This window comes from Mastomys coucha, unplaced genomic scaffold (assembly GCF_008632895.1).
Source record: "Mastomys coucha isolate ucsf_1 unplaced genomic scaffold, UCSF_Mcou_1 pScaffold3, whole genome shotgun sequence".
NCBI lineage: Eukaryota > Metazoa > Chordata > Mammalia > Rodentia > Muridae > Mastomys > Mastomys coucha.
In genome coordinates this window covers 68,368,129-68,385,547 of record NW_022196909.1, presented here as the reverse complement: position 1 = coordinate 68,385,547, position 17,419 = coordinate 68,368,129, and the positions used below count along the sequence as shown (strand labels likewise).

General features: G+C 40.2%; 1 protein-coding gene across 1 annotated transcript in view; it reads left to right on the top strand.

Moving 5' to 3' along the window:
• Nucleotides 1-17,419, top strand: part of Efhb (EF-hand domain family member B) — a 67,205-nt gene that overhangs the window by 19,974 nt on the left and 29,812 nt on the right. Inside the window, exons 6-8 of the mRNA XM_031348169.1 lie at nucleotides 8,863-8,992; nucleotides 12,850-12,933; nucleotides 13,558-13,625. Of these exons, the coding sequence (XP_031204029.1) occupies nucleotides 8,863-8,992; nucleotides 12,850-12,933; nucleotides 13,558-13,625 (282 nt within the window). The remainder of the gene's footprint in view (nucleotides 1-8,862; nucleotides 8,993-12,849; nucleotides 12,934-13,557; nucleotides 13,626-17,419) is intronic.

The following is a 17,419-nucleotide window of genomic DNA, read 5'->3' as shown; positions in this document are numbered from 1 at the left end:
CTTCAATACCTACAATATCTTTTTTGTCATATTCTTTAAAATTTATAAAATATTATAACAATAGAAATTATTATAAAACTTGTTTGATATAAAACAACAATCAATTTAACAGTCTTATGTAGATTTTTGTCTAAGGCAATACTGAAAATACATACGTTTTTCTCAATATAAATTTTAAATAACTCCAAATATATTAACTGTATATTTCAAAATACTATATCACTACTAATATTTTCTTAAATGAACATAAATATATAAAGTTTGTTTGTTTGTTTGTTTTGTATTTAGTAGAGCCTAAAATATTGGCTCTTACTGTGGTAACTTGATACAAGAGTTACAAACGTCAAGCAAAGCATTCAGTCTCACTCTTTGTTGTTCTCTTACAAGCGTCCTCCCAATTTAATTGTCTACATTTCTTTTGGGTATGTAAATACTTTTAAAATTTGTAAGTGGTTTTGAAAACCATAATATACTGTAAAAGCATGAAATAAACAATACTACTAATAGAGAGGCTGAGATAGGAGAAGCAAGATCTCAAGACCATTATGTTGTACACAGCAAGACACTGTCATGAACAAACGTGCTGAAAAGTGTATATGGCTTGTATAATATTGGACCTATTTCTCCAATTACCAAATTAGAGAGACCATTGGATAACAGTCAATAAATTTCTAATTCCTCATATTTTTGGATTTCAATACATTAGGATATATTGGTAATATTAATTTTCATATTAAGATATTAAGAAAAAGTAATTGTTTCTTCCTGTTGTTTTTGTTGTAAGAGGTGGAATTAGGCTTGTGTGGATTTGTTGAAAGATTACTTTCTTGCTTCTTCTAGGGTGTAGTTTTGCTCCTTATGTTGATTTTTTCCATCTATTATCCTTTGTAGGGCTGGATTTGTGGAAAGATATTGTGTAAATTTTGTTTTGTCATGGAATATCTTGTTTTCCCCATCTATGGTAATTGAGAGTTTTACTGGGTATAGTAGCCTAGGCTAGCATTTGTGTTCTTGTAGGGTCTGAAGGAGATCTGCCCAGGATCTTCTAGCTTTCATAGTCTCTGGTGAGAAGTCTGGTGTAATTTTGATAGGCCTGCCTTTATATTTTACTTGACCTTTTTCCCGTACTGCTTTTAAAATTCTTTCTTTGTTTAGTGCACTTGGTGTTTGGATTATTATGTGATGGGAGGAATTTCTTTTCTGTTCCAGTCTATTTGGAGTTCTGTAGGCTTCTTTTATGTTCACAGGCATCTCTTTCTTTAGGTTAGGGAAGTTTTCTTCTATACTTCTATAATTTTGTTGAAGATATTTACTGGCCCATTACCTTGGGAGTCTTCATTCTCTTCTATACCTATTTTCCTTAGGTTTGGTCTTCTCATTGCACCCTGGATTTCCTGGATGTTTTGGGTTAGGAGCTTTTTGCTTTTTGCATTTTCTTTGACTGTTGTGTCAGTGCTTTCTATGGTGTCTTCTACCCCTGAGATTCTCTCTATTATCTCTTGCATTCTGTTGGTGATGTTTGCATCTACGACTCCTGATTTCTTTCATAGGTTTTGTATTTCCAGGGTTGTCTCTCTTTTTGATTTCTTTATTGTTTCTATTTCAATTTTTAGATTCTGGATGGTTTTGCTCATTTCCTTCACCTGTTTGATTGTGTTTTCCTGTAGTTCTTTAAGGGATTTTTGTTTTTCCTCTTGAAGGGCTTCTAGCTGTTTACCTGTGTTCTCCTGAATTTCTTTGAGGGTGCTATTTATGTCTTTCTTAAAATCCTGTATCATCATCATGAGAAGTGATTTTAGATCTGAATCCTTTTCCATTGTGATGGTGTGCCCAGGACTTGCTATGGTGGGAGTATTGGGTTCTGATGATGCCAGGTAACCTTAGTTTGTGTTGCTTATATTCTTATGCTTGGCCCGCATCATCTGGTTATCTCTAGTGCTATCTACCCTTGCTAAATCTGACTGGAGCCTGTCCTTCTTGTGATCCTGGTTGTGTCAGAACTCCTCAGAGTCAAGCTGTCTCTGTGATTCTGTAATTCTGGGATCCTGTGACCCTGGGCTTATTGGAGCACCTGGGAGTGGAGCTTCCTCTGGGTGTTTTGGGAATACCTGCAGAGTTTGAGCCCAAGGTCTGCTCTGGGCACTGGCTGGCCCAGACAGACAGGAAGGAACCGGAGCCACTGGGCTGGTGGAGTTCTTGTGGGCCTGGTTCCATTGGTCCCAGTTACTCTTGGTGCTGGGACAGATATTTTGTCCTCCTCACCTCTGATCCTGGACGTGTTCCAAAATTTTCTTTATTTGCTGATTTTTACGAAAGGTACATTAGCCTTTTGAAAGTTACATTATCTATGTTTCCTTTTTTTTTTTTCTTTTTTTTATGGTACTGTGGCTTCAACTCTTTGCAAGGAATTTAGATATTAAAAATGAAGAAAAAGCAAATGTTACCCTGTAACATCATTAGCCCAAGATAACTACAGTTGATAAGGTGAACATTTTTCTAGTCTTTATTTATTGAATTTCATTGAACATCTAGGTCTAGATGAATAGAATCTGACTCTTCATGGAATCTGATATACATCTAAGATTAGTTACTTCAGTGACTAGAGCAATGACTGAGTGGTTGGAATTGTGCACTACTCTATCAGGGCAGAGTTTGGTTGCCAGCACTCACATTAGGTAGTTCACAACCACTTGTAACTCTGTTTCCAAGGGGATCCCACCCTTATCTGGCTTCCAGGGGCACTTGCCCTCATGTGCCCTTACCTCTACATAAATCCATAATTAAAATAAAAGTAAGCTTTATGTGAGGGTGCATGCCTCTAATCCTAGCACCTGGGTGGCAGAAGCAGGAGGAACTTTGAGATCAAGGCCAACATGAGCTACGTAGTGAGTCCTGGACAGCCAGGACTACATAGTAAGATAATAAACAAACAAGCAAGCAAGCAAATGAAGCTCAGAATATGTTGCTTTAAATAGTACACCCGGGACAATGTTTAGTGGCAACAAGATTTGTAAAGTCTTTAAAATGCACTTGCTTATATCACTGCTGAAATGGATACTTCTTGAATAAATATAAACTATATAGAAATAGATAGTATTCAGAAAGATTTCGCACAGTTTCTATTTTCTTTCTTTCTTTTTTTGTTTTCGTTTTTTGAGACAAAGGTTCCCATGTTGCTCAGGCCAGCCTCAAACTCACTGTACAGTTAGCATTGAATCCTCTTGCCTCAGCCTACCAAATACTGAGATCACAGGTGTATATCACCATGCCTGGTTTATGTATGTACGTTAGTGTACAATAGATATGTATATATACTTCTATATATTCCCATTTGATGGTGGTTTTTTTTTTTTGTTTTTTTGAGACAGGGTTTCTCTGTATAGCCCTGGCTGTCCTGGAACTCACTCTGTAGACCAGGCTGGCCTCGAACTTAGAAATCCACCTGCCTCTGCTTCCCAAGTGCTGAGATTAAAGGTGTGCGCCACCACCACCCAACCTCCCATTTGATTTGTTTTGTCTCATGGGATATTTTGCAATATTTTTCCATATTAGTATCTACATCAGGTTTTCCATTATTTCTTTATTGAAAGTGATTTTTTTCATACAATGTATTCTGATCACAGTTCTGCTCCCCCAGATCATCCCCACCACTTCACCCATCAAACACTAAGCCTTCTTAAAACAGGCAAATAAAAAAACCAAAATCCAGAATAAAAGAAAAAAAAAAGGAAAAGGCAAAAAGGCAAAAAACCCCACACATTCATGCACATGCGCGTGCGCGCGCGCGTGCACACACACACACACACACACACACACACACACACACACACAGACACACACACACACACACACCATAAAAACAAAATTGTAAACCATGATGTACAATCAAACAACATTAAGATAAAAAATACTCAAACAAGCTAATGCAAGACAAAAGGTCTACAAAAATACCGTGAGTTTGTTTTGTTTTGACCATCTTCTACTGGGCCCGCTCTTAAGTGTGGTCTATATACCCAGTAAGACTCCACTGGAGAAAGCTATTTTTTCCCTTTGCAAGTGGTTGCCAGTTGGAGATAGTTTCTTGCTTAGGGATGAGAACTTATGTCCACTTCTACCTCTTAGCCAGATCTGGTTTGAACCTGTACAGGCTTTGTGCACAATACCCCAGTCTCTGTGAGTTCACATGTACACCGGTCCCCAGTCTCTGTGAGTTTACATGTACACCGTTGTGCCTAGAAGACACTGTTTCCTTGGTGTCATCCATCCCCTCAGACTCTAATGGTGTTTCAGTCTCCTCTTCTACATAGATCCCGGAGCCCTGAAGAGAAGGGTTTTATGAAGACATCCCATTTAGGTCTGTGTTCCAAAGTCTCTCACTCTCTGGACACTGTCCATTTGTGGGTCTGTATATTAGTTCCCATCTACTGAAGAGGATGCTTGATGATGGCTGAGTGAGACACTGATCCATGAATAGAGCATGATGTCATCAGGAGCTATTTTATTGCTTTATTGCTTTGGCAGAACAATAATGTTTGGTTCTTCCCTATGCCCATGGCCTACCTAGTCTCATGTTCTTGGCCACGTGTGCAGTGTCAGGTACAGGTTCTATCTTATGGAGTGGGCCTTTCATTCACTCAGATGCTGGTGGGTAACTACCACAAGTATTAATGGCACCACTGCACTAGGGTGTTAGGTGTACGAGGCAGCACCACTGCCCTAGGGTGTTAGGTGTACGAGGCAGCACCACTGCACTAGGGTGTTAGGTGTACGAGGCAGCACCACTGCACTAGGGTATTAGGTGTACAAGGCAGCACTGTAAGTTCCAGGGTTTGTAGCTGTTTGCTGGTTCCCTTTGTCCTTGGTAGCATGCAGAGCACTTCTAGTACCCTGAGCACTGACTCACAGGGTAAAGGCTCTTGGTAATCACCAGCTCCACTTCTCAGTGCTCACCGAGTGTATATTTCGTGTATATTTTGTCTTCAGGATTGGGCTTTACCATTAGTTTGTAGAGCACAACCAGTAACCTTGGCCATAGCATGGGTTGTTTGGGGGTTTCCTTGGGGTCTCTTTGGACAACAACACAATTAGATGTAACCCATCACTGGAACTGAGGGTTTCGTTTGGTGACAAGTGATGTCAGTTGGGGCTCTGTCTTCCTTGTTATTTGGTGATACCATTTAGATTTCTTTCATATGTGTATGTATTTTAAGAAGCTTCTACTGTGTTAGATTTTTATATGATCCCTCAAATATCCCTTAATGTCAGTTGTCCATCCCTTACCCTTTTCTCTGTGCCTCCATTTAATCCTCCCATTCAGATCCCCTTTTATCTACTCTTAAGTATATATTCTATTTCCCTGTCTTTAGAAGATCCTTTCCTCCCTCAGGAATTATATGGACAGTAACTTGACTACTGAAGTCTTAACATCTCAATCTATAAAAAGTGACTACAGACCATATTTGTCTTTTTGGGTCTATGTTACTTCACCTAGGATGATTTTTTTTTCTAACTCTACCCATGTATTCAAGAATTTCATTATTTCATAGTTTTAACTGCTGAGTAATATTCCATTGTGCACATGCATCACATTTTCTTTATCCATCCACTGAAGGACATCTAGGCTGTTTTCCAGTTTTTGAATATTATAAATAGAGCAGCAATGAATATGGACAAGTACATATCTTTGTAGTAGGATATGAAATCCTTTGGATATATGCCCAAGAGTTGCATACCTGGATCTTGGGTAGATCTATTTCCTGCTTTCTAAAGAATTATCACATTGATTTCCATAATGACTGTACAAGTTTACACTCCCATCAACAATAGATGAGTGTGTCCCTTTCCCTATATCCATACACCTTACCCCACAAATGATAACCTTGCATAAGTCATCATTTATTTTATTGATCTTGGCCATTTGACTGGTATAAGATGGAATACCTTTCAGGGTTGTTTTGATTTGCATTTCCCTGATGGCTGAGGATGTTGACTATTTCTTTGTCTCTGAGGATGTTGACCATTTCTTTGTCTCTGAGGATGTTGACCATTTCTTTGTCTCTGAGGATGTTGACCATTTCTTTGTCTCTGAGGATGTTGACTATTTCTTTGTCTCTGAGGATGTTGACCATTTCTTTGTCTCTGAGGATGTTGACCATTTCTTTGTCTCTGAGGATGTTGACTATTTCTTTGTCTCTTGGCCATTTCTGTTTCATCTTTGATGAGTGGTGTGCTTACTTCTGTAGTTCAATTTTTGATTGGGTTGTTTCCTTAATGTCATTTTGCTTTTTGTTTTCTGTTGTTTTAGTTGCTTATGGATTTTAGGTATTGACTCACTATCTGATGTTGTACTTGGTAAAGATCTTTTCCTGTTGTGTAGCCTGTTCCTTTGTCTGAATGATAATTGTCCTTTCCATAAAGAAGATTCGCAATTTCATAAAGTTCTACTTATTAATTGTTGTTTTTAGTGCCTGTGCTATTGGTGTTCTGTTCAGGAAGTCTTTTCCTGTGCCAATGAATTCAGGACAATTTCTCACTTTCTCTTCTATCCAATAAGGGTATATGGCTTTATATTCAGGTCCTTGATCAGTTTGGAGTCTAGTATTATATGATATACATACATATTTATGAAATTTTTGCATTTTCTACAATCAGCCATCCAGTTTGCCCAGCATTATTTGTTGAAGATACTGTCTTTTTTCCTTTATTCTTTTTTTTAGATTTATTTATTATTATACATAAGTACACTTTAGCTGTCTTCAGACACACCCAAAGAGGGGGCAGATCTCATTACTAGTGGTTGTGAGCTACCATGTGGTTGCTGGGATTTGAACTCAGAACCTTAGGAAGAGCAGTCAGTGTTCTTACCTTTTGAACCATCTCTCCAGCCCCCGACTGTCTTTTTTCTTGCATGTATTCTGGCTTCTCTATACAATATCGGTGTCCAAATGTCTATGGAATCATACCTGTGTCTCCAATTCAATTCCATTGCCCATTGTATCTGTTTTTATACCAGGACTATGCTAGTTTTTATTTCTATAGGTCTGTAATTCCACTTGAGATTGGGGTGGTGAGGCCCTGTATAGTTTTTTTTTTTATTATCTTGATGGGCATTGCATTGAATCTGTACATTTCTTCTGGTAAGATGGCTGTTTCACTATATTAACTCTACTGATCCATAAGCATGGGTGATCTTTCCATCTTTGGATGTCTTATTCAATTTCTTTTTTAATGTCTTAAAGTTTTTATTATGTCTTTTACTTTCTTAGAGCAAAGTGTGTGTCTGTGTGTATGTGTGTGTGTGCGAGTGTGCATGCACACGTGTGTATGTGTGTAAATGAAAGACCCCCAGAACTGGGGAGATCCTTACTCAAGTCTCGGGACAACGCGACCACCCAATGACTCACGAGAGACCAAACTTGCTGCAATCACATGAGGTTTATTGGGGATACCGGTACTGGGTCAATCTCATGACTCTGCTGGCCAGAGTTTGACGCCGGGGTCAATCTCATGACCATGCTGGCCAGAGTTTGACGCCAGGGTCAATCTCGTGACCATGCTGGCCAGAGTTTGACGCCGAACACAAGAAGTGTCGGGTATTTAAGGGAAGCTGGGGGCAGAGAGAGAGTTACCAAGGAGACAGAACATAAAAACAGTGGAAAATTTCAGAGGGACCTGACCCAAGGTGTTCAGTTAGGGAGGGGAACATATTCATTCTAGGAATGTAATCTCCATCTACTGGTTGACAGGGTGGAGAGTCTCATAAACCACTAGACCTTCATTCTTAGTTCCGCCATCATTGTGGATCAGCCAGGAAGGGCAGGTATCGGGAACCAGAGCCCTGAGGCTCTGGGTTAGCAAAGTTCCTGGAACTAGCTACTCCACCTTTTTTTGGCTTGTGGCAGAGGTTTTCCATGCCCCCTTTTAGGTAAAAGTTATACATTATACATTCTAAGATTCTCCAGCTTTTCATAAGGTGCTGTTTTCCCTACTTTCTCAGTCTGTTTGCTTTTGGTATATAGGGAGGAAACTGATTTTTTTTGTGTTAATTTTGTATCTTACTACTTTACCAAAAGTGTTTAGCATTTGTAGAAGTTTCCTGGTAGAGATTTTAGGGTCTTTTATTCATAAAATCATATTATCTGCAAATAATGCTACTTCTCCATTTCTTCTAAGTTTTCTAGGCTTTTGGAATAAAAGTTTCTGAGGCATACTAAGAAACTCTTTCTAAATTGTACTATATTTAAATGTGCCCACAATAATCTGCCCAGTGTCAGACTGCCAAAGTTTGAACCAGCACTGACTACTAAGGCAGTGTGAACCAGATCTCCTTGCCTCACATGGACAGCCATTCTGCTGGCTCTGGTAGTCACAGATTGTCCCCTCCCCAGTTATTTTTGCATATTCATTTTTGTACCCTTCAGCTTTCCTGAATTCATTTATTAATCTTGCCAGTTTGGGGTGATATCTATGGTTATTTTTGTTTGTTTGTTTGTTTGTTGTTTTGTTTTTTTGCTTAGAGTGTTTTTATGAGACTTTGCTTCACTGTGTGGCTCAGGCAGTCCTGGAACTCACCAGCCCTCTCTCAGCTTCCCATATACTGAGATTACAGTCAGAAGACACCACATCTCACAAACATGAACACAAGGAGCTCTGTATGTAACACTCTGTGGTGTCCCAGCATGTGCAGGGGAGGTCTTTTGCCATCTGTAGCTGAGTATTCACAGCTGCCTGCATGGGTATGTTCCAGTCTTTGCCCCACAAATTCTGTGCCAATGAGAAAACAGTGTGCTTTTCCTAAAATAAACTTCTTTTCTGTGTGTGGCTTAGCTCAGAAGTCTTATTCCCTGCTTCTACCATCCACAGGAGAAGCAAAGAACCGAAAGTATAACCCGGCAAGTTTCCATAGGTTTAACTTGTATGGAGTCCCAACGCCTCACTCTAATGACGGGAACACCATGGCTAAAGCTTTACATTGGCTTCATGAACTACAAATGTAAGTGTGATTATACCTGGTCCAGAAGTAAGTCTTAAAGATTTAACATTTGAACTTAAGCAACTACCTATTTAAAATTCATTTTTAAGAGATACTAAATATTTTGACATGGTTTAACATAACAATAATAGAAAAAATAGATCATACAATGTCTTCACTTCCAGCACGCATTCTTTTTGGTTACCCCAAAGGTTTGTACTGTACTGAAGTTACTTCATGAATTGGTGTTATTTATTTATTTATTTATTTATTTATTTATTTATGTGAGAGGTTCTCATTCTGAAGCCCATAGTAGCCTAGAATTTGTGTCAATCTTCCTGCCCCTGCCTTCAAATGTTGGAGTTACAGAACTTTATTTACTTTCTGCTGTTGCTTTAGGTTTTATTTTTACTTTTAAGTGTGTGTCTGTGTGTGTGTGTGTGAGTGTGCGCGTGTGTACATGTGCACATGCATACCTCACATACTGAAGCATCATCTTTTCCTAGAGCTAGAGTTACAGGTAAGCTGTCATGTAGATATGAGGAATTCAAGTCAGGTCCTCTGCAATGGCTGTCTCTCTAGCTTCTGTGGTTTTATAGATATGGTCTTAGCAAATAGACCTCACTGGCCCAGAGCACACTATATATATATATATATATATCCCAGGCTAGCCACAAACTTGTTGCCAACCTCCTGGCTACTTCCTAAGTGCTGGGAGTATAGGTATGAGGTGCCATGCCTGGACTATCATTAAACTCTAATAATTACTTGGGCATTTTGAGCCTCTAACCTTAAATTTGCAGATTTTGACTTTTTCTTTATAATATGTGTGCATGTGTGTGTGTGTGTGTGTGTTCTATGTGTGGGTGTATATATGATATGTGTTTATATATTACCTAGCTGGCTTTAAACTTGCTGTGTAGCTTAGGCTGGGCTCTTAACTCATGCTTCTCTTAGCAGCCTAAGTTCTGGAAAAAACTGGACTTTGTTATGTCTTCATCCTGTCTATAGCTTACTTCTTGGAATTTTAAAATGGGGTCTTTAGTTTTTCACCTACTATGTTATTTTTTATTCTAAGCCAATACATGAGTAATAATTATTCTACAAAAATAAAGTTTCCTGGCTCTGGAGATGTACCATAGTGGTAAAGCACTTGCCTAGGTATGCCAAAGGCTCTGAGTTTGATTGGGAGTAACACACACACACACACACACACACACACACACACACACACACACATTTATATAGGCCCAACGTTCACTAATAAGAATCCTTAGAAGTTCAGAGGTAGTCTGAGTGTGGTGGCTCATATCTGTAAACCAGGTGCTCAGCAGCCTGAGGCAGAAGGATGATAGTGAATTGGCATGTCAGTCTGGGTTATAGTGGGAGTCTCCTCCTCCTAAAGGGAGAATTTCTCATCCTCCTTGATCTCTTGTTAACTTGACACACAAATACATCACTGTGAAGCCACAACCTTTCCCTTCTTGTTCATCTCTAAGATCATTTATTAATGTAAACATCACAATATAAAACATTTTACAAACCTAAAAAGTCTTAAAAATTCAAACACTTTAAAAATTCAGTCTCTCAGAAAAACAATATGAACTAACTAGTACCCTCAGAGCCCCCAGGGACTAAACCACCAACCAAAGAGTACACAAGGTGAGACTAATGGCTCCAGTTGCATATGTATAGCAGTGGATTGCCAAGTCAGTCATCAATGAAAGGAGAGGCCCTTGGCCCTGTGAAGATTCTATGTATGCCCCAGTGTAGGTGAATGCTAGGGCCAGGAAGCAGGAGTGGGTGGGGTAGTGAGCAGGGGCAGGGGGGAAGGAACAGGGGTTTGTTTTTGTTTTTGTTTTTTATTTTTATTTTATTTTTTTCCCTTTTTTTTCAGAGGGGAAACTAGGACCAATTACAATCAGGTCAAAGTGAAAACAAGCTTCAATCACATAAACCACTCAGTGTCCAGTATCTGGGATTCATACATGACCTTCTGGGTTCCTCCACAGGCTACTTCTCCAGCTCCACCCTCTGCATCACATACTGTTTGTCTTCTCAGCTCTGGCTGACTCCTCTCCATAGCTGCTGCTCTTCTTGGTGGTTGCCCCTTGGTACTGCTGTCTCAGAATACTGTTTTTTTATTTCTTCTGCAACTGGCTTCATATTCACCAGTAGCTTCTCTTCAGCTCTCTTCATGGTGCAAGGCCTCAGACTTCTCTATCACCTTTACAATGGCCTCTGTTGTCCTCACAATGCAAAGCCTCAGTTGCTCTCCATGACCCCTTCATACCTTCAAAACCAATACCTCCGTCCTGGTGGCAGCCCGTGCAAAAGGACATGGAGGAAGGAAACCGCTGTTTGCCTGCTTCCCCTCACGCTTGCTAGCAAGATCATCTGCTCGGTTGCTACTGCATTTCTTCACTGCTACTACATTCCTTCACTGCTACTAAAAGCAACTTCTGTGGGATTCCAACGTAGACTGTGATGGGTTTTGAGTCGCGGCAGGAAGCGTCTACAGACACCAGGCCCAGGCAGTTTCATGTGTAAGAGGTTTAATTGGAAGGGGGGTAGGGGGGTAGCAGCGCAGGAAGAGAGAAGGGGGAGAGAGAAGAAGAAAGAGAGGAAGATGGAGGAAAGTACCCACATATTTATATGTGTGGTGACGTAGCAGTCCAGGTAAAGGTGGGAGCTGAACCCAATGGATTCTGGGAATATGGTCGCCGTTGTCTTGGTGACAGGTCTGTGGACCCGCCCACATATCTGTTGCAGGCAGGTTCTGGATGCTAACAGACTGAGTGAAGATCAGTATCTCTCCAGGAATCCTCCAGGACTCTAGCCCCAGATTGGGATTGCTGAGCAGCTGTTTGATTCTGTTTTCAAAGCACAATACAGACACTGAGTGTGGTTTCCCAATTACTTTAGCATTCTTATTTGAGACCTCTCTATTTAAAAGGAACTTGAATGCTAAGTAGTCAAGATTCACAGCACATGCTACTAATTGTGCTGGAATGCTCCATTCTTATCCAGGGAAAGATTTCCCAACTTGACTGTGGAGTGGCAAGCACCCTTCCCCATAACATATGTTCCACATTCCTCATCTTTCTGTCCTGCCTGAAAACATTTTTATGGTTTTTAAATTTATATTGCCACAGTGTTTTCTTTTGCTTGCCCTCCCTTCCCCTTCCCTTGTGCTGAAGATTGAACTGAGCCTCATGCATTCTAGGCAAGTGTTCATCCAATTAGCTATATCTCCAGACTGTCGGATCCAAGAGAAACTCTGGATAAGTGTCTAGCTGAGGTGCCTGCTATCATACCAAAGAGTCTTCAGACCTCTAGGCACACTCAGTACACTTGGCTCCTCTTAGGTCTTCTCATCCAGCCCCTACTCTAAACTTCTGCAGCTCATGAGCTTCCCTTACCCCGGCTTTTGATTTTTATATAACCTTGCCATTTTGGCCATGTACTCTCTTGGCCTCCTCTATTTTGGTGTCCTTAGCCTGAACTCTCTTCTCTCCCTCTCTCCTCCCATGAACTGGTTCACTTTTAGTCCACTACTCACTCTCCCTGCTGTGGAATCTTCTACATGCCTCTGGCTATACCCTCCTCATATCTACAATAAAAATGTTCTGCTCAACCATACCTCCTGATTGGCCATACCCCCACTTTATACATAGACCATGCTGTAATATCTACCAAAAGAATTTTATTGTAGTGCATATGATAGAAGCATCAATACGTGCAGTATTAAATATGGAATGTCTTTTGAGACTAGTTCACTGAGGGTGCAGTGATACCATGACCCTTTTCATTTGTTTATATTTTGCAGACAATGACATTTCAATAATAAAGATACTTGTCAATTTCTCATTTTGTAGGGAAAGAGGAGCAAAAATTGTATCCAAAAGAGCTGATGACTTCGAAGAAAAATTTCATCACAAACTTGGAAGAGTTTTAGACCCGTGAGTTTGAGCTTGAGGCCTGGCCAGCTCTCTTGTTTCCATCTTGGTCATCTGGGTAGGCTTGGTGGCATGCACCTTAGATCTTAGTCCTGGAAAGTAGAAGCAGGAGTGTCAGAAGCTCAAAATCACGCCCTTATCTATATTATTGAACTGGAGGCCAATGGGCTAAATTGAAAAACCAAATGTTGGTTAGTGTCTTCCCAAATTGTTTTTATCAAATAAGAGAATAATTCCTCTATAGTTCATTAATGAAGTACTTTCACTGCCTACAGCATTTGGGTTTCCTGGAAACCAGTGGATTTGTATGCATCTGGAGAAGGGGAGTGTGTGGGGAGAATTCTGTATAAGGCTTTATTGCTGGGATGTCAGAAAAAAAATATTTTGCTTTGATCTCTCTCTCTCTCTCTCTCTCTCTCTCTCTCTCTCTCTCTTTCTCTCTCTCATGGTCTACAAGGAAAACCTTCAGCCACTGTTAATGCAAATGGACACCAGACTTTGTGATGTCCTACCTTTGATTTTCCCAGTGTGTCTATAAGAGAGTCCATGGTTTGCTGAGGACCTAAGGCAAACAACTTTCAGCTTTGGGTGGTCAGGACTTTAACTAGAGTTTGTTTTCTCCTATAGCATTGCAGAAACTATGAATGTTCCCCCAGGGCACACATTTGGAGCTTGCCTCCAGCCTGAGGAATATGGTAAGTATGTGAATTTTCTTCTTGACAAATAAACACATCCCCATTAAAGGAGTGAGTTTCTTAGACAAGCCCACACCCAGGCACTAGGAATGACTGTCTGAGTGTCTCTTTTTCTCTTAACCACCATGTTTTAGTATGTATTGAAATATATGAATTAACCCTCCCTAAAATCCCCTTGGATAGCTGCAGGTGCTGGGCTCTTGCTACTGCCCAACTTGCTGCCCCTGGAAGCATACTCTTATTTCTGTTGAAAAACATCTCCAGAAAGTTCTGCTCTTACATTCACCATGGATATAGATCCATGTGTGCACATCTATCTATGCATCTTTTCTGTAGTGCTGGGCATTGAACCTTGGGCCTTTTGTATTCTAGGCACAGCACTGTATCACTAAGCTATGTCTCCAGCACCTTGAAGCTTTAGATGTTAAAGATACATAAGAAACAATTCTTTTCATATTATGTTTGAACTAATACTGTTTGAAGGCTTTATAATGAATACTTTATGTTGACTTTTACTTACAAAATAAATATGAACTTATTAACTCTGAGATAAGGCAGCCTTTTATTTAATTTGAATATAATACTTATGTCACAATATGGCAAATTCTTGGTGCTTCTTAAAAATGCAAAATCTGTGCTGGGTAGTGGTGGCCCACACTTTTAATCCCAGCACTGGGAGGCAAAGGCAGGCAGGTTTCTGAGTTTGAGGCTAGCCTGGTCTACAGAGTGAGTTCCAGGACAGCCAGGGTTATATGGAAAAAAAATGCTGTCTCAAAAAACAAAAACGGGCTGGAGAGATGGCTCAGTGGTTAAGAGTGCTGACTGCTCTTCCAAAGGTCCTGAGTTCAAATCCCAGCAACCACATGGTGGCTCACAACCATCCATAACAAGTTCTGACGCCCTCTTTTGGAGTGTCTGAAAACAACTACAGTGTACTTACATATAATAATAAATAAATCTTAAAAACAAAAACAAACAAACAAACAAATCTGGGCTAACAAGATTGTCAAACCTGAAAGCCTGAGTTTGGTACTTGGGACTCAGATAGAGGAAGAGGGGAGCCAACTCCCAAGAGTTGTTCTTTGATCTTCCCATGAGTGCTGTGGTGTACTTGGGAGCCCATATGAGTACTCATGCTTTGTGCACATGTTCCCTATGCCGCTCCCCATACACAAATAAGTAAATATATGTACATGTATGTGCAGGCCTCCCCAGAGGTCAGAGGAATTAGTCATAGAGGATTGTGAGCCATCTGATGCTGGTTCTGGGAATTGATATAAATATTAAATATGTATATCATGTTACTATTATTAATATTAATATGACATTAGTATATATTAAATTACATTATATATAATATATAATGTTAACTATAATACATATTTTATATATAAAATATTAAATTAAATAAGAAAATGTTTAAATAGTTTAATATTATATTACATATTAATTTAATTACATTATTAAATTAAAATATTACACATAAATAAAAAATACAGATTTTTTTTAGGTCACATAACATATTTACAGAGTCAGAAAGTGTTTTATTGTTTGGTTTTGAGGCAATACATCAGGCTGGTCTCAAACTCGTTATGTCTTATCTAGACCTCCCAACTCCAGGATTACAGGGAGGCAACACCATGCACAGCAACATATTTGTTTATCCATGGGACCCAGCTTTAAGTATATTTAAACTGCAATGTACGCTACTTAGACATAGTGGTTCATTCTGTGGTCCCAGCATTTGAGAGACTGAGACAGGATGATTACTTCAAGCAAAGTAAGCAAATGACCTATCACTAAACTATATTCTTAGCCAAGAGATATCTTGTTTCAAAAATGAGACACACAGACATAAACAGAAGCACACAGACACACAGACACACACACGTAGGGGGGGTAGGGAGGGAGAGAGGGAGGGAGAGAGAGAAAGAGAGAGAGAGAGAGAGAAAGAGAGAGAGAGAGAGAGAGAGAGAGAGAGAGAGAGAGAGAGAGAGAGAGAGAGAGAGAGATCATAAGTACTCTGTAGTACAGTCACGTAAGAGCGACTCTCATCAGACAGGCAGCAAATCATCAACCGATCCATAGGCGGCAGAAGACTTGTATGGGGAGGTCTTCTAGCTTGGTTTTTAATTAAAAACAAACAAACAAACAGTTTCTCATGGGTGACCTCCAACTTGCTATATCCCCAAGACAGGCCTTGAACTTCTGACTCTCCTGCCACCACCACCCACATACTGAGATTGCAGGCTGTGCCAACATGCTGAGATTTTGTTTTGGTTCAGTTTTACTGTGTAGCCTAGGCTGGCGTCGGTTACATATTAGTTTGCTTTCTATTGCTATGATAAACACCACAACTGAAAAAGGACTTTGGGAAAGACTGCTGTGGAAAGTTCAGTGGCTGAGGAAAGCCAGGGCAGGAACTCAGGTCAAGAATCTGGGAACAAACTGAAACACAGCCCACAGAGGAATACTTCTTACTGCCTCACTTCCCAAGTTGTGCTCAGCCTGCTTTCTTATACAGCACAAGACCACCTACCCAGAGGTGGTATCACCTGTGGGCTGGGCCCTCCCACATCAATCTTCAATCAAAAAATGTCCCACAGACTTGCCTTCAGGTCAATCTAATGGAAACATGTCCTCAGGGTTTTTCCTCTTTCAGATAACTCTAGCTTGTGTCAAGTTGACAAAACATTACTCAGGACAAGGTGGGTGTGGGCTTCACACTTGGCTAAGGCAGTCTTTGTTTTATACATTATAATGAACAGAAAGGGCTGGAATAGAGCTTAGTGGTGGAGCACTTGCTTAGCATGCTTGTGGCTAGGTGGAGTCTTCAACACGTGTAAACATAAAATAAGTGACAGACTTCAAAAGGCAACAAATATAGTAATTAGTATATTGGGATGCACTGGATTGATTTTCTTTCTTTTCTTTTGAGATAGGGCCTTATACAACTCAAGCTAACTTGAAACTCATATGTATCCTATGTTGGCCTTGAACTAATGATCTTCCTCATTCAGCCTTGTAAGTACTGGGATTACGTGCGTGGTGCACAATGCCTAGTAGATTTTTCATGAGCAGAGCCATGGGAGTGGAAGAAGGCTCTGGAGTAAGACTACTTGCCGTATAAGCCTGAGGATCTGAGCTTGAATTCCTTGCACTTGTGTAGACAGCCAGGAATACATGTTTGTAACTCCAGCATCAGGAGTCAGAGATCTGTAGGTCCTAGGAGCTTACGGACATCTGTCCTGATAATGTGAGCTGCCTGCCCCCTGAGAGACCTTGGCTTAAGGCAAGAGATGGAAAATGATCAAAGAAGACACGTGAAGTTCTCCAGCCTCTTGCATGTGCATGGATGTGTACACGTGTGCACATCCATGCACACCTATGTATGTACTATACCCTCATAAAAACAAATGAACAAACGAGCAAACCAGAAACAGTAACTTGTACTAATTTTTAATAAATCCTGACATGGGGTTGCTTCTTACCTCAATGGTTTATGTACCCATATGCATGAAAGACACACACACAGCCTTATATTTTAATAATCCTTAAGCAGCACTATAGCTGGGCAGCTGCCTAATCTCCATGCTGCTAGAATCTACCTCCCACAGATAATTCCAAGTTACTTCTTATTAATTTCTATGTTCCATTTTGGCTGCTCTAGACTCAGCTGAGCAGCACTCTGGGCCTCATCCTCTTGGCCCCCTTACATAGCGGCTCTGCTTCTCTTTCCTGCCCACAGCTCAGGCATGGCATCTCTCCTCTTCCCTCTTCTCCACATCCTCCTA